This window comes from Ranitomeya imitator, chromosome 5 (genome assembly GCF_032444005.1).
Source record: "Ranitomeya imitator isolate aRanImi1 chromosome 5, aRanImi1.pri, whole genome shotgun sequence".
In the NCBI taxonomy this organism is placed as follows: Eukaryota; Metazoa; Chordata; class Amphibia; order Anura; family Dendrobatidae; genus Ranitomeya; species Ranitomeya imitator.
The window spans coordinates 159,107,093-159,128,907 of NC_091286.1; the positions used below are offsets into that span (position 1 = coordinate 159,107,093).

The 21,815-nt window shown below is 44.8% G+C and overlaps 1 protein-coding gene across 1 annotated transcript in view; it reads left to right on the plus strand.

The window, feature by feature from the left end:
• The window catches only part of LOC138681613 (pecanex-like protein 2), a 1,209,413-nt gene that overhangs the window by 85,316 nt on the left and 1,102,282 nt on the right, over positions 1-21,815 (plus strand). The window contains exon 3 of the mRNA XM_069769269.1: positions 8,906-9,002. Coding sequence (XP_069625370.1) covers positions 8,906-9,002 — 97 coding nt within the window. The remainder of the gene's footprint in view (positions 1-8,905; positions 9,003-21,815) is intronic.

The window sequence follows — 21,815 nt, forward strand, 5'->3', positions numbered from 1 at the left end:
AAAATTTACAAAAAAGGCTCACTTGTTCCACATATTGCTTAATGTTACAAATTCTGAGCTCCATTTCTCCTTGATGTGAAAGTTCATTGTGTGCATCATGTGCTTGATGTTTTTTATGTATGTGTGTTTCCAAAGTTAATTAAGAGTATATTAGAGGTGTTATAGTAAGCAAAGGTTAAGGCACATGTCATGGAAAACAGAGATGTCTACAGGCAGCTGTATCTGGTCAGGAATACCTTACGCTGTCCTACTGTATGTGTATGCTTTCTCTATACGGACTCCGTATTAGTGGGAGATGCTGAGCAGATTATCCTCAATCAAACTATTTCAAGAACTGTTTCAGTGTCTTAAAAACATACATCAAGTTATTTAACTCCACCTGGCCTAGAAATTGATGCCAGCAAAGTGGACAGCATATTTGAATTAAATGCCTACTCAGGTTTCATTTTAATCATCCTTTTTTTCATTTTCTGTCTGATTATCTGTTTAAAAATAAACCTAATATCTTGCAGTTTCCACACTGACTACTGAGCCCTCAATAGGTTTAACCCAGTGTCGGACTGGGGTGCTAAGAGCCCACCAATAACATTGACTTTAGGGGGACCATTTTTCACCTGCATGCAAATATTATACTACCTTCGTTCACATATTGACCTATATCTTTATATAATAACTAGATGGTGGCCCGATTCTAACGCATCGGGTATTCTAGAATATGTATTTACTAGCTATTGAACCCGTTCTATCCCCGGGTGGCGAGCATTTATATTGGTATATGGTCTCCAGCCTGGTATGTGCTGCTCCATCCTGCGCTCCCATCCTGTCATGTGCTGCTCCATCCTGTGTCCCCATCCTGTCATGAGCTGCTCCATCCTGCACCCCCATCCTGTCATGTGCTGCTCCATCCTGCGTCCCCATCCTGTCATTTGCTGCACCCATCCTGCGCCCCCATTCTGACATGTGCTGCTCCCATCCTGCACCCCCATTCTGACATGTGCTGCACCCATCCTACGCCTCCATTCTGACATGTGCTGCACCCATCCTGCGCCTCCATTCTGTCATTTGCTGCTCCCATCCTGCGCCCCTATCCTGTCATGTGCTGCTCCCATCCTGCGCCCCGTTCTGTCATGTGCTGCTTCCATCCTGCACCCCCGTTCTGTCATGTGCTGCTCCCATCCTGCGCCCCCGTTCTGTCATGTGCTGCTTCCAACCTGCACCCCCGTTCTGTCATGTGCTGCTGCCATCCTGCACCCCGTTCTGTCATGTGCTGCTGCCATCCCGTGCCCGCGTTCTGTCATGTGCTGCCCTATTCTGTCATGTGCTGCTCCCATCCTGCGCCCCGTTCTGTCATGTGCTGCTCCCATCCTGCGCCACCGTTCTGTAATTTGCTGCTCCCATCCATATGCCCCATATGCTGCTCCATAAAGGTTTATGGCCCCCATAAGATGCTCCATAGTATATGCCCTGTACACTGCTCCATAAAGGTTTATGGCCCCCATAAGATGCTCCATATTATATGCCCCGTACACTGCTCCATAAAGGGTTATGGCCCCCATAAGATGCTCCATAGTATATGCCCCCAAACATTGCTCCATAAAGGTTTATGGCCCCCATAAGATGCTCCATATTATATGCCCCGTACACTGCTCCATAAAGGTTTATGGCCCCCATAAGATGCTCCATAGTATATGCCCCTGAACACTGCTCCATAAAGGTTTATGGCCCCCATAAGATGCTCCATAGTATATGCCCCTGAACACTGCTCCATAAAGGTTTATGGCCCCCATAAGATGCTCCATATTATATGCCCCGTACACTGCTCCATAAAGGTTTATGGCCCCCATAAGATGCTCCATAGTATATGCCCCCGAACACTGCTCCATAAAGGTTTATGGCCCCCATAAGATGCTCCATATTATATGCCCCGTACACTGCTCCATAAAGGTTTATGGCCCCCATAAGATGCTCCATAGTATATGCCCCGTACACTGCTCCATAAAGGTTTATGGCCCCCATAAGATGCTCCATATTATATGCCCCGTACACTGCTTCATAAAGGTTTATGGCCCCCATAAGATGCTCCATATTATATGCCCCGTGCACTGCTCCATAAAGGTTTATGGCCCCCATAAGATGCTCCATAGTATATGCCCCGTACACTGCTCCATAAAGGTTTATGGCCCCCATAAGATGCTCCATAGTATATGCCCCGTACACTGCTCCATAAATGTTGATGGCCCCCATAAGATGCTCCATGCTGCGATATATAAAAAAAAAATACCATACTCACCTATTGTCGCTGGGCGCCGAGTTCTGGGGGGCCTGAGCAGGCGGGGACACCGGCGCGCTGTGGGGGTCAGGTGCCGGAGTCGCCGCTAGCTCAGGCCCCCGACACTTGCTATATTCACCTGTCCCGTTCCAGTGCTGCATGCCGCTCCGTGTTCCCGGTCCTCTGGTTGTGACTGTTCAGTCAGAGGGCGGCGCGCATTAAGCGCGTCATCGCGCCCTCTGAACTGTGAACGTCACAGGCTGTAAGGATTTGGACTGTACATCTGTTCCTGTCTGCTGTTGCCCTCAGTTCGGTTACTTTTGCCCTTACCTAAGATGGAGTCACTGGCCTCACGGGGGCCATCTTGCTTCCTGTCAGACTTTCCTTGTTCCTGTCTGTGGTGTATATAAGGGAGCTCTGTATATTACTCATTGATTGAGTATCTTGTTCCTGGACTTGTGATCAAGCTGAAAGAACTGCTATCTTGCTGGTTTCTTCGTTACCTTGGGATACCCCATCTGTCTCCGGATCTACATCTCTTCATCGTAAGACTTGTTTCCCTGGATCTGCTCTGCACTGATCTCTGCTGCTGGACTGTTCCCTGCTAGGAGGCCTGGCCTGGTCTCCAGGTCTCTGGATCTGACATACTTGGACTTCCACGGTCTGTACACGTGCTTACTGCTTATCCAGCTCTGTCTGCTACTAAGTTGCTGTGTCATAGCTGTTTACCTGCATACCATCATAAATATTATTGAACTCTTACCTGTTGTCTCTCGGCCTCTTTTCTGACCCGTGATACTGATCTCCACTGCACTTAGCACTAAGTTTATAACACAGGCAGAGGACCCGGAGGACAGAGCGGCGGGCAGCGCTGGAACGGGACAGGTGAATATAGCTTATACTCACCCTCCTGGCGCGTCCCTGCTATCCGTTGGAGATCGCAGTGTGCGTTCAGTGCTTACACATACCACGATCTCCTGGGAGCGTCACTCTGTGGGGTCAAGACTGCGCCGGTGCTTGCGCTTGTGGCTCGCCCCCAGACACAGGGCCACAGGTTACTCGGTACCGGTCCTTTCTGTCTCAGTTCTGGGGTTGTCACAGTGGCTGGACCCGGTCCGTGACCCTGCTAAGGGGCGTCCAATAAAATGCGATAGGAGTCTGTCAAGGTTTTGTGACGCCACCTGTAGTGTTCGGTCAGGATGACCAACGCTGCTTGGGGTCCGCTGGGGTGATGGAATGGCAGCTAGATGGTATACCTTCCCACAGGTGAAGTATGTCCCCAGGGCTTCCCAGTGATGTAGATGGCGATGGTGTGAGGTGCACATAATAACGAGGACACAAGGTTGCAGTCTCTTTACCTCTTTACTGAAGACTTCAGGATCCTCAATCCAGAGCACGTTTAACATGGCTTTCTGAGACCGGCCGTTCCGATGGGCACATCCAGAGTTCCCTTTGCAGGTGGAAATCAGTGCCTACCACTAGCGCCTGTGTGTTGTAGTGCTACCCTGCTGAGCACTTCTGTTCTCGTTCATTCGTTCTTTCTAATTCTTTCTCTCTCTCTCGTTCCAGATGTTACTAGTTTCTCGTCCCCCAGATATATTATGGCTAGGACGCACCAGTATGACGGGAAGGCTCGGAGCTCTTCCGGGACCCTAGAGATGCCCCTCTCCACGCGTTGCCCCCTATGTCTTCGTGGGAAATTTAAGGTAGACAGCCAACCTATAATTAACTGTCCTGCGGAGTTCGAAGTAAGGCCTAGAGTCAATTACTTCCGCGGTGTTGCAGCCACCGGCTACGCGCCTCAGTAGGGTGTTGCCTCGGTCTCACGGCACGACTCCTACTGGCTCTCCTTTGTGCTTGATCTCGTTTCTCACTGTTCCACAATACCCTTCGCTTCGTGTCTCTTTCTTAGGATACCGCCGCAAGGTAGTGCAGGCGCGATCTCGAAATGTTCTGCTCTGTTCGCTAGGTACCTGCCAGGTTCCCACGCCCGACAGGGACCCCCCTGTGTCTTCTCCCTGCAACACCCCCTGCCACGGGATGTTGCCTGAATCCAACCCAGTCAGCTTCTCACTAACTTCCTACCCAACCCCTAGTTTTACCAGTGTGAGGAGTGGCCCAATAAATAAAGCCTTTTTTCTCCCCCTAGTGGCCGGAGTGTGAAGTGTAATGTGTGCTGGTGATAGTAGAATTCCCTCAGTGCCATCAGACGTACCATCACTCCCCTTAGCGGCAGAGTGTCGTACTGCAACGACCAGATCTCTGGGGCGCTGCACTTGCGCAGTCTATAAAGGCTTCGGACAGAGTGACGCTCCCAGCCTTATATTATAGATAAACTGGGTAGCGTGGTTAATGATTGATGAGATGCTGCTTTTTCTGTACTGAGTGAATCAAGTGAATTATGCCAAGTACTGCCCATACAGTGCAGTTGGGGGCCCAGATCTACACAGGGGCCCATCGGGGGGATTCCCCTGTTACCCTGTGGGTCAGTCCGAGCCTGGGTTAACCCTTCACATTCTGTAGTCCACTTCTAACAAGTCATGTCCTCGTCATCATCATCAGGTCAGGATTACAATTTTTAGCGCACCTCTGAAGTTTGATATATTGGAAGAGATCATGATCTGGCCAGCTTCAGTGACCCTCCTCCGTTGCTGCAGAGGCAAGGCATTGACCTGTGCTCTCTTTGGTTCAGTGGCTCATTCATACTGCCAGCAGAACTGTCAATTTTCAGGAATGCAGACTCCTGGGCAAGTAGAAGTCAGTGGAGAAGTGCGCTCCTGAAGATGAAGCCCTTTAAAATGGTTTATCATATCACAATATAGAAGTAGTATAGTGCTCAACAGAAATTTGAGCACATGGATGTTGCAGTTAATTGCAAATATGTAATTTTTGTGGTCAGTACATTGTGCCCAGATTGTGTTTCTGGAGATGTACATGGATTGCCTGCCAGGGCCGTTGGGCACCCGGTACCAGGCAGGTTCTTAAAGGGGATGTGTCACGGCAGCAGTGACCTGGTCCGTGGCCCTGGGTGTCCAAAAAAAGGGGAAGAAGTAAATGGGGAAATAAAGTTTATAAAAGTTATTGTTTGTGACACAAACCTGTGGTATTCGGCAAATAAGAAATGTTAGCCGATGCTGCAGTTCAGATCCTCTGGGGCAGATGGTGATGCAGCAGAGTTGTTATAGCTCTCCACAGGAAGAGCTAACCCCAGGGCAGGGCCGGCGTCCGCACCCGGCACACCGGGTGGGCCCTGGGGAGAGAGGGGGGCCCACTCACGCTGTCATAGATACAGCTGGGAGAGCAGAGCAGGAGAGCTCTCCGCCCACAAAGTCACTGCTGGCTGCGTTCTCTTAACCCCTATGTGCCAGCTCTGACAAAAGCATCTTCTCACTCAGTCAGTGCAGCCAGGCAGGCACACATAGGGGTTAAGAGAAGGCCGCCAGTGTGACATTGTTTGTGGGCGGAGAGAGCAGTTCTCTGCTCTAATCTCCGCCCCTGGATGGCTGCCGTGCTGCTGAAGTTATGAGGCAGATTCAGGAGGAGCTCCTAGTCCTACCAGTGCCTGAGTGAGTGGTGCTGCTATATACTACGTGGGCTGCGCTGCTATATACTACGTGGGCTGCTATATACTACGTGGGCTGCGCTGCTATATACTACGTGGGCTGCTATATACACTATGTGGGCTGTGCTGCTATATACTACGTGGGCTGCTATATACTACGTGGGCTGCGCTGCTATATACTACGTGGGCTGCTATATACTACGTGGGCTGCGCTGCTATATACTACATGGGCTGCTATATGCTACGTGGGCTGCTATATACTACATGGGCTGCTATATACTACGTGGGCAGTGTTATATACTACATGGCTGTGTTTATATGCGATCATGAATCGGGGTATGTGTTAAAGGGGGGGCCCACTGAGACTCTTTCGCCCGGGGCCCTCAAAAACCTGGAGCCGACCCTGCCCCAGGGCAGATGTAGTGTTGATTGAAATGATGGTGCTTGTGGTAGGCTGGGCAGGTGTTGTAGAAATAACGCAAAAGACACAGTAAGGTGCAGTTTCCACTTTTACAGTTCTCCAGTCCACAAACGCAAGCCTCATTAGGTTAGTGATCCAGCAAACTCCCAGGCAAAGTGAGATGCACCTTTCCAGGATTCCTTTCATATGCCTTTCTGTGGCCATCTCCCTACACTGGCTTTTCTCTTCTCCTGCCCAGTACCATACCCACAGTGTCCAAAGCCAGCAGCCACGAACCTGGTCAGGCGACATTCTCTGAGTCCCCTGGATTCTATACGACTGCCTTTTCGACGAAGTATGGGTGGATGTGGCTGCGTCTCTTGCAAAAGCCACAGCCTCCAGTTTCTTAGCTGAACTTTAAGTATTCCACTTAGTTGGGGCCAGTCCCCTTGCCTGCAACCTGGTCCCTCCACTCTGGATACAGTGCCCATGGGTGGCTTCCACACTACACGTGCCCCTAGGACCCCTTCTGTCCGTCTGGGAGCTTCTTTGCGTCTCTCCCTCTCACTTCTCTCTTCTCTCTGTCAGTAACTGCAGAACGGCACGTTTACTCACATCCACTTCTCTCACAATCTGCTCTCTGCGATGTTCTTCCTAATCAGCTCCTCCCCTACTCTACCTACCCCACCCACTCCTCCACCACCCTTTCCTATCCAGCCAGGGATGAGGCCTACCTCTCTAAGGGTACACTCAGATGCCACAACTGAACTGGTGTGTGTTGGATGTGAGTGATGGAGTCCTGGGTAGTGCTCCCTCCTTACCTGAGAGTGGGATACTACACCTCTGGATGAGGTGCAGTATCTCTGTGGTGACTGGACCCCAGGGGCGCCAGATACACTACATAAGTTGTTTTGTGGTTCTCTACTGCAATAATATATAATTGGACATACATTGCTGTATGGCACACTACATGGATCAGACAGCAGGGAGAGTCATTTTACTTGTGCTTGAATTTGGTTGGGTTGGATTTAGGGAGTCATGATGCTTTTGCAAAGCCTTTGAGCTATTTGTAAAGTGGGAATCCTCAAAAGTGACTTCAATATGGAAACTACTCTCCCAAGGGTGTTATAGAAAACTCTGTCAACAGGTATTTGCTTTGTAATTTGAGGAGAGCATGATGTGGGAGTTGAAACACTGAATTCAGTGATGTGTCATTTATTGGGCTCTGTGCTGTTCTTTACTTACATTGAAGGTTTTATAACCAACACATTATCACTGCCTGGACTAAGTCTCATGCCCCCTCATGTGACAACTGTTAATAGTCAATGTACATAGAAAGCTGTAGTGGGGGCATGGTTAGATTTCTGAGCTCTGCTACATGCTGCATCTATGAACTCTGTGTCAGAATTGCTACACCAAGTAAACTAAGTGATACATTCTTTGAATCTGGGTCTCTTTTCATACATTATGCTGCTTTCAGATGAGGTAGTGAAAACCCACTCACAGATTCCCTGTAATCTAGGGTTATATTAAGATATATTAGTACTTTGGGGGGCCTTAGCGGTGTTTCAATTTAGAGTTTAGGGTAATCTTGGGGAACTGTGTAGCATAATTTTTTACCACATGAACATGACTATGCAGTAAACTGGGATGTTAGACAAACTATGTGCTTCTGTCTTTGTTGTGTGCAGTGATGTTGCGCACCACAAAGGCGATGCAATTACATTATAGCATCTCCTGTCACACACACTGAATGATGGAAGAAGGAGCCAGTGGCTCCCTCCTCACCTTTAAATAAATTGCTATTTACATAAATAGTAGTTAAATCAGGATGCCTGGGCAGGGGAGGGCAGTCTCATGGTGCAGCTCATGCACCAGTGTTTTCAACCCTTCAGCTGTCTCGATCCACAGGACATACAGGAACAGCCAGAGGTATCGATGTGGCTCACAGGCAGCACTTTGCCCAGGTCTGCATTAGACCGTATGCCAACATTAACGGATTTAGCTGATTGGTTAACTGGTGAATGATATTTGGGGGAATGTCGACAGTGCATGTCTTATTTTGAACTGCTGATTGTTCAAATAAGAACTAAGAATAAGAAATAAGCTGCAGGCTGAAGTGTCAGTCGGCGGCTTTCTGATAAGGAACACAGGCGTACGTGACTGAGCTAGTGCTCCTGTGTATGGGAGAGTCGGCTGAGATGGCTTTTGGATAAAAAAGTTTATCGTATGGCTGGAAGCCATCTATTGCGCTTGGCTGGCTAAACCTGCCACTGTAGGTGGCAGACCTAGAGGCCTCTGGTTACCAAAGCAACCATTGTTATAAATGTTTGTGTGTGTGTGTGTGTGTGTGTGGGGGGGGGTAAGTGGGTTGAAATATGGACCTGCTATTTCTCGCAACCATTTAAATCCTGTGGCCCCTATTGATATCTGTATTTAGCAGGTTAAACAGCTAGTAATGGGCCGATCATTGGCTGTTAACGTAGAACCTCACCTATCATTTAAGCTACACTCCCATGGTGGTTTCACTGGGCATGTTTCCTGTGAATGCCTTATCACCAGGATGAAAAACATCCCCAGGAATACCTTCTCAATCAGAATTCACTGGTATGTCTTACTACTAAAAAAGGGTCAACATATACAGTAATTTATGATGCTTTCTGTTCTGTTGCAGCTGTAGTATGAAGAGAGATTCTGTCGAAGAATTAAAAAGCCAAGATAAAAGGCGATGTCCACAAAATATTCATAGAACTATTTCTTCAGATTCACTGGTATGTATGTTATATGTGTTTGTCTTAAATTATTATGTTATACATTGTTGTTTTGTTGCTGTGTTTTTAGGAATAAACAGTAAGCGTATTAATTGATAAGGACAGTAAAATCATATATACGGTAATTGAAAATAATATTTTAGTGACCTTGACGGTCTTCAAAGATAAAATGTCAAGGAAATTGCAAAAAGTTTCTTAGGCACACAATTAATTTGTCACACACAAGAATTCTGTGGTATTTCATAGTAAATCTAACTCAATATCTTTGAGTTTTATAAATGCAAATGTTAAATTAGATGGTTATCATCTGCACTGAAGAATGTAAGGGTACCGTCACACTATACCATTTCGATCGCTACGACAGTACGATTCGTGACGTTCCAGCGATATCGTTACGATATCGCTGTGTCTGACACGCACCAGCGATCAGTGATCCTGCTGAGAATCGTACGTCGTAGCAGATCGTATGGAACTTTCTTTCATCGCTGGATCTCCCGCTGTCATCGCTAGATCGGTGTGTGTGACACCGATCTAGCGATCTAGCGATGCGATCCAGCGATGCGTTCGCTTGTAACCAGGGTAAACATCGGGTAACTAAGCGCAGGACCGCGCTTAGTAACCCGATGTTTACCCTGGTTACAAGCGTAAAACTAAAAAAAAACAAACAGCACATACTTACATTCTGGTGTCCGTCAGGTCCCTTGCCGTCTGCTTCCCGCACTGTGACTGCCGGCCGTAAAGTGAAAGCAGAGCACAGCGGCTGTGCTTTCACTTTCACTTTACGGCCGGCAGTCACAGTGCGGGAAGCAGACGGCAAGGGACCTGACGGACACCAGATGTAAGTATGTGCTGTTTGTTCTTTTTTAGTTTTACGCTTGTAACCAGGGTAAACATCGGGTTACTAAGCGCGGTCCTGCGCTTAGTTACCCGATGTTTACCCTGGTTACCCGGGGACCTGGGCATCGTTGGTCGCTGGAGAGCTGTCTGTGTGACAGCTCCCCAGCGACCACACTACGATTTACCTACGATCACGGCCAGGTCATATCGCTGGTCGTGATCGTAGGTAAATCGTATAGTGCGACGGTACCCTTACTCCTGCAGAGGAGTGTATATGTAAATACCGGATTATCACCTGTACTGGGGAAAAAGTTCAATACAGGGGGTTGAGTGCAGAACTAACACTTGCTTAGAGGCCGTATTACTGTATACTGTATACGGTATTAGTAACCGGGATTAATATCCTCCAATGCAGGAACAATTACGTATATGTAGTCGTGCACTAACTCTTTGTAAAGGCATAGCAGGATGTGTTAGTCCTCTTTAAGGATAGTTAGGTGCAGTGGGCTCCGTCGTACAGCATGGCATAGTTTTGGGGGTTCCTGCAGGAACGTTTTCCCCTTATGGCTCTCCTGGCTGGGCGTTCGGAGCTGAAAAGAACCGCCAGCCTCTAGCATGCCTTCTTCGTCAGGGCTGGGGTTCCCTATGAAGCCCATCCTTAAATAGCGCTGTTCTCCCGCCCCTTCAATGCCTGTCCAAGGGATCTGTACAGCGAGTCCTGTAAATGGAGTCTTATTTTAAGATTTAGCATAGCGTATGTGCTGAGCAAGACCTGCTAGTGAATTGGGCATGCAAGCTGGCTAAAGCAAGGACATACAGTGGGGCAAAAAAGTATTTAGTCAGTCAGCAATAGTGCAAGTTTCACCACTTAAAAAGATGAGAGGCGTCTGTAATTTACATCATAGGTAGACCTCAACTATGGGAGACAAACTGAGAAAAAAAAATCCAGAAAATCACATTGTCTGTTTTTTTATCATTTTATTTGCATATTATGGTGGAAAATAAGTATTTGGTCAGAATCAAACAATCAAGATTTCTGGCTCTCACAGACCTGTAACTTCTTCTTTAAGAGTCTCCTCTTTTCTCCACTCATTACCTGTAGTAATGGCACCTGTTTAAACTTGTTATCAGTATAAAAAGACACCTGTGCACACCCTCAAACAGTCTGACTCCAAACTCCACTATGGTGAAGACCAAAGAGCTGTCAAAGGACACCAGAAACAAAATTGTAGCCCTGCACCAGGCTGGGAAGACTGAATCTGCAATAGCCAACCAGCTTGGAGTGAAGAAATCAACAGTGGGAGCAATAATTAGAAAATGGAAGACATACAAGACCACTGATAATCTCCCTCGATCTGGGGCTCCACGCAAAATCCCACCCCGTGGGGTCAGAATGATCACAAGAACGGTGAGCAAAAATCCCAGAACCACGCGGGGGGACCTAGTGAATGAACTGCAGAGAGCTGGGACCAATGTAACAAGGCCTACCATAAGTAACACACTACGCCACCATGGACTCAGATCCTGCAGTGTCAGACGTGTCCCACTGCTTAAGCCAGTACATGCCCGGGCCCGTCTGAAGTTTGCTAGAGAGCATTTGGATGATCCAGAGGAGTTTTGGGAGAATGTCCTATGGTCTGATGAAACCAAACTGGAACTGTTTGGCAGAAACACAACTTGTCGTGTTTGGAGGAAAAAGAATACTGAGTTGCATCCATCAAACACCATACCTACTGTAAAGCATGGTGGTGGAAACATCATGCTTTGGGGCTGTTTCTCTGCAAAGGGGCCAGGACGACTGATCCGGGTACATGAAAGAATGAATGGGGCCATGTATCGTGAGATTTTGAGTGCAAACCTCCTTCTATCAGCAAGGGCATTGAAGATGAAACGTGGCTGGGTCTTTCAACATGACAATGATCCAAAGCACACCGCCAGGGCAACGAAGGAGTGGCTTCGTAAGAAGCATTTCAAGGTCCTGGAGTGGCCTAGCCAGTCTCCAGATCTCAACCCTATAGAAAACCTTTGGAGGGAGTTGAAAGTCCGTGTTGCCAAGCGAAAAGCCAAAAACATCACTGCTCTAGAGGAGATCTGCATGGAGGAATGGGCCAACATACTAACAACAGTGTGTGGCAACCTTGTGAAGACTTACAGAAAACGTTTGACCTCTGTCATTGCCAACAAAGGATATATTACAAAGTATTGAGATGAAATTTTGTTTCTGACCAAATACTTATTTTCCACCATAATATGCAAATAAAATGTTAAAAAAACAGACAATGTGATTTTCTGGATTTTTTTTTCTCAGTTTGTCTCCCATAGTTGAGGTCTACCTATGATGTAAATTACAGACGACTCTCATCTTTTTAAGTGGTGGAACTTGCACTATTGCTGACTGACTAAATACTTTTTTGCCCCACTGTATATACCTTAGCCGTATATCAAGTTATCAATACTACAGCGATTTATCCCATGACTGCCCGGATTACTGCGTGTTATGCCATAATGGTTCGGATCATTAAAATAGGATATGCATTGCTAAGTCTGGGTTGTATCGGGTATAGGAAGGGGGAGAGGGGAAAAAAATTCCAAAATTAGATCATCCAGGGAGGTGGGAGTATCTCGACCCGCCAACTCATCCTTAATCCGAGAGGACAAACCACGCCAGAACGTACCAACCAAAGCCTCGTTGTTCCAACCTAAGTCTGAGGACAGAATTCGAAAACGGATGGCGTACTGGGCTATGGAAAGAGTACCCTGGTGAAGATTGAAAAGAGACTCAGTAGTAGAGACCAGGCGACCAGGTTTGTCAAAAACCTTACGAAAGGTATCTAGAAACGGTGTGAATTGAGTGACCAACGGGTCATCTCGTTCCCAGAGGGGATTAACCCATGCTAGCGCCTCACCCTCCAAATGGGAAACAATAAAAGCTACTTTAGCTCGGTCGGTGGGGTAGAGTAGCGGAGATAATTCAAAATGCAGTTGGCACTGATTAAGAAAACCGCAGCATAGTTTAGGTTCCCCACCGTACCGAGGAGGCCTGACTAAATGGGGTGAAGGTTGGGGAGCGGAGGCCTGGACAGGAACAGAGGCGACATCTTGGAGAGAGCAAAGCTGATCATCCACAGAGGCCATAAAATTCAAAATATGGGACTGAGTGTCCCGTTGTTGGCCAAGCTCCTGCTGAAGAGCAGCCAGCTGAGCGGCGTTACCAGGATCAGAGGACTGTAAGGCCGCTAGACGAGACTCCATGTTCTTAAGAAAAGACATGATCCTGGTCTGATTTTCTCGCAAAAAGAGAAGTTCCTTCTGAGTGGCTGAAACACCAGCGGGGTCCATGGCCTGATGATACTGTGAGGAATCTCTGGTAAATAGGTGGACCCACGGAAGCTGGAGGACCAAGGAGGGAGAGAGAAAAAGAAAATGGGGACAAAGGACGGGAGAAGCGGAAGAGAGCCTGAACCCGGCGGGAGAGGCAAGGACACAGGACGGACGGAATGCCGCAGGAATACCGATCGGAAGGGCACTATGGAGACACAGGGAAAAGATGTATTAGTTTTTTGTGATGAGTCAGCAGCGGGTAGAGCCACTGATCGGTCTGGTGTTTTAAAGCTTGCTACAGCTCTGCTGCAGTGTATGGTTTATGACCTAAACAGATCAATTTCAGCAGAGCGTGTTGCCAATTTGCCAATGCGCTGCTGCACAGGTCCCAGATTGACAGTGATGAGGAGGGTACTTCAGCAGAGGATGAGGAGCAGGAGGAGGGGAGAGAGGAAGTGGAATATGAAGAGGCTGAAACCCTGACAGAAGTTGGGCCCGCTATTCTTGGCGTAGGTAGGATGTGTGATGTTCCAGTTTGCACCTTTGTCCCACCCTCCACCAGGTTCACCTAGTGTGCCGTGACAGAAATGTATAGTCTCTGTCCACAACAACTTGTCCAAGGGCTTTTGTTAGGTGGACCTTCCGGGTTACAGCGTTGGTGAGAGCACGGTTCAGATTGTTTAACAGGTGCTTGTGTAACGCAGTGACGGCACATCGAGAAAAATACAGGGGGAAAATGGCCTGGTGCGTGCTTGGTAGCAGGCAGTAGGAAATGATTGTACTATTGCTTTGCATAGGGCACTAAACGCCTTTTTAAGGGAACTAATGTGGACAGCAGAAGCCAGGCTCTGATTCCAAAAACAGCATGGAAAATGGCCTGGTTCGTGCTTGATAGTAGGCAGTAGGAAATGTTTGGACTACTGCTTTGTGTAAGGCACTAACGCCTTTTTAAGTGGATTAATGTAGACCTCAGAAGCCAGGCGCTGACCCCAAAAACAGTGGGGAAAATAGACTGGTGCTTTTTAAAAAAAGGCAGCACTAAAATCTAGTACTCTGTGTGCTGGAAAAATATTGCTTTGCCTCTAACAAGAGCTGTTTTAAGATGGACACTGGAAGAACACTTTAACCTCTCCCTACCTAATACACAATCTCTCCCTCCCTGTACTCTGACTTTGTTGTTTGCCTTCAACTATGAAAAGAGCTATTTTTTGGTGGTATTATGGAGCTAGTGACCGGCTCTTTTAAACTGTCCCTGCTTCAGTATCTCTCTCTCTCCCTACTCTACACTGACCTAGTATACACTGCAGGTAGCCCTGAAAAGGGCTTTTGTGTTATCAAGAGGCCTAAAGACTCTCCCTAGCAGCTGAGTGATCTCTCCCTATGCTGGTGGAACGCATTCTCTGGATAAAATGTGCGCAAAATGGCGGCAGCAGGGCTTAAATAGATGCTATAACACTGGGTAGCCAGCCAATCACAGAAATGCCACAACCAAGATGTCTGCCGCATTACTGTGATTGGTTAAGAAGCCCAGCATGTTTAGTGGATGCAAAAGAGGCGCCAAAACTGCACAGCGAGACATCCGAATATAGGTAGGCGAGTACACAAATACTCACAATGTAACGAGTAACCCGAATACTGTACTATCCGTGCGAATAGCGAATAGTAACGAATAAACTCGCTCATCACTATTCGCAACCTATTATCGGTCCCTAGCTGAGCTATCTGCTTTGCCTTTGCAGGTTATTAAAAAGGGGGGGATCCTAATAAAAATGAAGTGGGGTCTTCCCTATTTTTAATAACCAGCTAAAGCAAGCAGACAGCTGGGGGCTGATACTAATAGGCTGTGACGGGTCATGGAAATTAGCCCCTTCCCAGCCTCTTAAGACCAGTCCTCATCTATACCAGAAATGACGCATCCCATCCATCACGATTGCCCTGTTACGGTGGCAATGGGATTGATGTCAGCTATGTAATGTCATCTGACATCAAGCTCACAATTAGTAATGGAGAGCCGTCTATCAGATACATCATTATTCACCCAGCAAGTAAAAAGAGAAGAAAATACACTAAAAAATAAATCTTTATTTGAAAAAAAAAACACACCCAACAATTTCCCTCTTTACTCAATTATTTAACTTTATATGTATTTATTTATTTTTTATAATCCACAGGGTCTGCCATAATCCATAATATGGGGGTTCCATGATGATCCCAGTCTTATTCATCCAGTCTATGGAGCTTTGTTCAGAGAACGCAGCTCCATAGACTGGAGGAGCAGCTTATGCCAGGTCTTGCGCTGCGCTCCCCGAGACACAGATGCTGTGAACTGAGGTGACATCAGTAAGATTATAGCAGTTTGCCGCAGCTGGTTCTCATGAGGGCTGTACCACTATGAACTGAGGTAACCTAACTGACGTCACCTAAATGCATAGTGGCTGGGTCTCACAAGGGCAGAGCGAGTGCTGGACGAATGAGCGACTGCGGTGAAGGGCCATGGATATTTGGCCCTCCCTGCCTAAAAATACCAGCCGTCAGGCACCACAGAAGTGGAGCATCATATGAGATGCTCCAATTCAGGCGCTTCACCTTGTCTTTTGCCAATTGCCGTCATGCTTTGGAAATCGGATAATGGCTTTTTGGGTTGATGTCAACTGTGTAGTGTCAGCTGGCATCAAGCCCTAGTGTTAGTAATGGAGAGGTGTCAGATTACCCCCATTACTAGCCCTGTATTAAAATGGAAAAACAGCCACAAAAATACTTTATTGGAATAATATTTGGAATTGAGAGTCCTCAGTGGTTGATGCCTTTTAATGGCTAACTGAAGAGATGGTAACAAATTGCAAGCTTTCGAGACTTCTCAGACCTCTTCATCAAACATAGACTAATACAACATCTGAAGAATCACATATTTTTACACAACACAGCACAGAACTGTCATTATGGGAGAGTGATAAACAGTTGTGTCCATAAATATTTAAACAGTTCGTAGATAAGGAGTGAGTGTTTTATTGTCCTCTGAGGTCTAGTTCTGTGTTATGATGCCCCATAAGGTCTGAAGTGCAAATTCCTTAATTGATGTAAAAAGACATAAATCCATGCGACGCATTCATTCCTGCACTAATTGTGTCAAAGGTTGTCATAAATTTATACTCAGATTCTCCTGTCTCTCTGAGATTTGAAGTTACCTTTCAATACAAGTAATTTCAGGTCCATGGTGCTATGATAAGGCATATAAAAATGTTTGCCACAGGTAGATCCATCCTTTTTTCTCCTATTGTGTGGCGGTGAGAATTTATCGTTGTTCTCAGTTTTTGCCCTGTCTCCCCAACATACAGACCCCCAGCTGGACATTTAGTACATATAATTAGGTACACCACATTAGATGTTACAAAGATGAAAGTACCTGGGATCTTGTAGTCCTGATGTGAATTGGGGATCTTTATCTTGTCCGTGGTCATTATAAATGGACAGGTTTTATATTTTTTTCTGGTTGCAAGGAAAGGTTTCTGCAGCTGTTGGAGAGGACAGAGAGCTTCTGACAATGATGCTTCTTAGATTTGGGGGTCTGGAAAAATGGATTGAAATCGGGCATCTTTTTGTAGTAAAGGTTGTAATTTCCGTGCAGCTCCCCTTAGCACCTCCAGATTTGGATTGTAGGTAACTACTAGAGGTACCCGGTTATTTTCTTCTTTAGCTTTTTAATGTAGCAGGTGATTCCTTGATATTCTGGTGGCTCTTGTGATCTTGTTTTTCAATTGTTCTTGGATGGTAGCCCTGATTCAAAAAGTTCTTTCTGAGGCAACCAAGGTGTTCATCTCTATCCATGGGGTTGGAACATATACGATTGTATCTGATGACTTGGCTGTAGAAAATAGAGTTTTTTATATATTTTGGATGGAAACTGTCCCATTTAAGGTATGTTGGGCGGTCGATTGGCTTCTGATACAGGGATGTCTCTATTTCATTGTTCTGCAGCTTAACCCCTTAGTGATAGAGCCAATTTGGTACTTAATGACCAGGCCAATTTTTGCAATTCTGACCACTGTCACTTTATGAGGTTATAACTCTGGAACGCTTCAACGGATCCCGCTGATTCTGAGATTGCTTTTTCATTACATATTGTACTTCATGTTAGTGGTAACATTTCTTCGATATTACTTGTGATTATTTATGAAAAAAACGGAAATATGGCGAAAATTTTTAAAATTTTGCAATTTTCAATCTTTGTATTTTTATGCCCTTAAATAAGAGAGATATGTCACGAAAAATAGTTAATAAATAACATTTCCCACATGTCTACTTTACATCAGCACAATTTTGGAAACAACATTTTTTTTTGTTAGGGAGTTATAAGGGTTAAAAGTTGACCAGCAATTTCTCATTTTTACAACACCATTTTTTTTAGGGACCACATCACATTTGAAGTCATTTTGAGGGGTCTATATGATAGAAAATAATGAAGTGTGACACCATTCTAAAAACTACACCCCTCAAGGTTCTCAAAACCACATTCAAGAAGTTTATTAACCCTTTACGTGCTTCACAGGAACTGAAACAATGTGGAAGGAAAAAATGAACATTTAACTTTTTTTTGCAAACATCTTAATTCAGAACCATTTTTTTTATTTTCATAAGTGTAAAAACAGACATGTAACCATAAATTTTGTCATGCAATTTCTCCTGAATACGCCAATACCCAATATGTGGGGGTAAACCACTGTTAGGGCGCACCGCAGAACTTAGAAGTGAAGGAGCGCCGTTTGACTTTTTCAATGCAGAATTGGCTGGAATTGAGATCGGACACCATGTCACGTTTAGAGAGCCCCTGATGTGCCTAAACAGTGGAAACTCCCCACAAGTGACACCATTTTGGAAACTAGACCCCTTAAGGAACTTATCTAGATGTGTGGTGAGCACTTTGAACCCCCAAGTGCTTCACAGAAGTTTATAACGTAGAGCCGTGAAAATAAAAAATCGCTTTTGTTTACACAAAAATGATCTTTTCGCCCACAAATTCTTATTTTCACAAGGGTAACAGGAGAAATTAGACGACAAAAGTTGTTGTGCAATTTCTCCTGAAAACGTCGATACCCCATATGTGAGGGTAAACCACTGTTTGGGCGCACCGCAGAGCTTGGAAGTGAAGGAGCGCCGTTTTACTTTTTCAATATTGAATTGGCTGGAATTGAGATTGGACGCCATGTCGTGTTTGGAGAGCCCCTGATGTGCCTAAACAGTGGAAACCCCCCACAAGTGACACCATTTTGGAAACTAGACCTCTTAAGGAACTTATCTAGATGTGTGGCGAGCACTTTGAACCCCCATGTGCTTCACAGAAGTTTATAACGTAGAGCCGTGAAAAAAAAAATCGCATTTTTTCTACAAAAATGATCTTTTTGCCCACAAATTTTTATTTTCACAAGGGTAACAGGAGAAATTAGACCACAAAAGTTGTTGTGCAATTTCTCCTGAGTACGCTGATACCCAATATGTGGGGGTAAACAACTGTTAGGGCGCACCGCAGAGCTTGGAAGAGAAGGAGTGCCGTTTTACTTTTTCAATGTAGAATTGGCTGGAATTGAGATCGGACGCCATGTCGCGTTTGGAGAGCCCCTGATGTGCCTAAACAGTAGAAATCCCCCACAAGTGACCCCATTTTGGAAACTAGACCCCCCATGGAACTTATCTAGATGTGTGGTGAGAACCTTGAATGCCCAAGTGCTTCACAGAAGTTTATAATGCAGAGCCGTGAAAATAAAAAATATTTTTTTTTCCACAAAAAAGATTTTTTAGCCCCCAAGTTTTTATTTTCACAAGGGTAACAAGAGAAATTGGACCCCAAAAGTTGTTGTCCAATTTGTCCTGAGTATGCTGGTACCCCATATGTGGGGGTAAACCACTGTTTGGGCGCACGGCAGAGCTCGGAAGGAAGGAGCGCCGTTTTGGAATGCAGACTTTGATAGAATGGTCTGCGGGTATTATGTTGCGTTTATACTTGAAGAAAAGGATCACAGTTCCAGCTCCTTAAAACGATTAGTTTATTAAGTTCAAAATATAAAATCCAAATATCCAAAGTGAGTAAACTCCCAACGGTTGGTGCTAAGATAGCGAAGACTGACTGGCAACGTGTTTCGATCACATTGATCTTTATCCGAGCCACATGTCAGTATGGTTGCGTCTTTCCTATATAGGGAGACTTGTCCAACCATGACACAGATTTAAGTCATATGACTACCTCGAAGGTCCTGTCTAAAACCAAATACTATTAAAATAGAGATGCAATAAAACAGTAAAAATAAAAATAATCATCTTTAGCAATAGTGTAGCATAATTTCGTTTCTCTTATTTAGTCCCATTGGAGCCCGGGTATTTAATTGTAGAATCCAATACGCTTCCCGTGTGAGAAGTCGGCGTCTGATATCACCGCCGCGGGGGGAGGGATTAACCCTCTCTATTCCCTGGACCTGAAGACAGCTTATGCTGCGTGCATGATGAATGACAAAGTGTTTTGATGCCGCTGACATGTTTCTATTTTGGTTATCCGTATTTTTTATATCATATAGGTGTTCCCTAATGCGTATTTTTAATTTTCTGGATGTACATCCAACATACATTAGATTGCATTCTGTGCATCTGATGTTATATACTACGTTGGACGAGTTGCAATTAATATATTGCTTTACATCAAATTCCATAGTTCTATCCACATTATGGAAAGTTTTAGCAATGGCAGCCACTTTACATGTGCCACAATTTTGTATGCCGCATCTGAAAAATCCTGGATAATTCAACCAGGTTTTTTTATTTCTTTCCGAACTGAACATGCTAGGAGCTATTTTGCTGCCAATCGTTGGAGCCCTCCTGGACACAACATTAATACCCGAATTCAAAATTTCGTATAATTGATCATCCTCATACAATAATGGCAAGTATTTGTAAATTATATTTTTAATTTTAGGGAACTGGGGACTATATTGAAAACATATATATGGTTTCTTATTTATTTGTACATTATCTTTATTTTTTTGGGGTGCAATTAGCTCTTTTCGATTTTTTTCATTAACAATTCCCTTAGCCCGATCAATTGTCCATTGAGGATATTTACGGCATTTTAGTTTTTTCGTTATCTGATTGAACTCACCATTTAGATCTTTTGATGAGCTACAATTACGCTTGATCCTGGTGAGTTCGCCCACAGGTATTGATTTAATTGTGTGCTTGCTATGGCTACTATGGGCATGCAAAATTGTGTTTCCCCTAACTGGTTTATGATGTGTTTTAGTTGCAATTCCCTGATCAACATGTCCTGTAAGTTCCAGATCTAAAAAAGAAATATTATTTTAATCCACTTTGTGCGTAAATCTAATGTTATACATATTACAATTCAAGTACTCCATAAAGTGTGGTATGGTAGATACATCCCCCTCCCAAATTATGAGGGTATCATCTATGTATCTACCATACCACACCAGATGTTCCAGAAAAGGATTAGCCACAGAAAATACATACTCCATCTCCCAAAAGGCCATGACTAAATTTGCGAGGGAGGGTGAATATTTAGCACCCATGGCCACTCCTGCTTGCTGAACAAAAAACTGACCATCAAATGAAAAATAATTATTAGTCATCAGAAAATGTATAACCATAAGCAAATATTCAATCAGGTCCACAGAATAATTACTATGTTTCTCAAGATGATATTGTATAGCCCTCATTGCCAGATCATGCGGAATGCACGTATATAAGGATATCACATCGCAACAAAGCCATGAGTAATTAGACTGCCAGATTTTATTCTCAAAGATACATAGGACCTCTTTGGAATCCCTGATGTGTCCTGGAGTGCGTTTGACCAGTGGTTGGAGGAGAGAATCGACCCACTGGCAAAGTTTTTCGTTACATGATCCGATTCCGGACACAATGGGACGCATGGGGGGAATACCTTCTTTTTTGTGTATTTTTGGTACCCCATAAATGATGGGGATAACCGGATTTCGTACTGTAAGGTATTCTATTTGCTTTTTAGTTAATACCCCCAAATTCTGTCCTTCTTTTATGATTTGATCTCTTTTGTCAATAATTTCCTGAGAGGGATTATATTTCAATTTTTTGTATATTGTATGATCAGATAATAATTCTACCATCTTCTTCTGATAATCCGTTGTGTTAAGTACCACAACTACTCCCCCTTTATCTGACATCTTAATAGTTAAGTCTGACATGTCTTGAAGTTCTTTTATTGCTTTGCGATGTTTTATAGATATATTTTTTTGACTACTATTCCTTTTACTTATTGTGTCCTCATATAATCGTTTTAATTCTTTTTCGACACTTTCTTGGAATCTGTCCATACATTTAGATCTAGTCTGGACTGGATAAAAGTATGGATTTTTAGTCGTAAAATTTTGAGAGAAATGCACCCTATCATGATCTGGCAATGCTGAGGCACCGAGATCCTGTAAGGCAATTAGAGCTACTTGTTCCTTAAAGTCCATAAACGAAAATTCATTTTCCAGTCTATTTGGAGCACTAGTTTCCTCTTGATTAGAGTCCTCCATATAGTTGTCCTCATTCCGAAAGTGCTTCCTGATAGTCAAATTTCTCACGAATTTGTTGGTATCCATAATGGTAGTAAATAAATCAAAGTCCTGATCA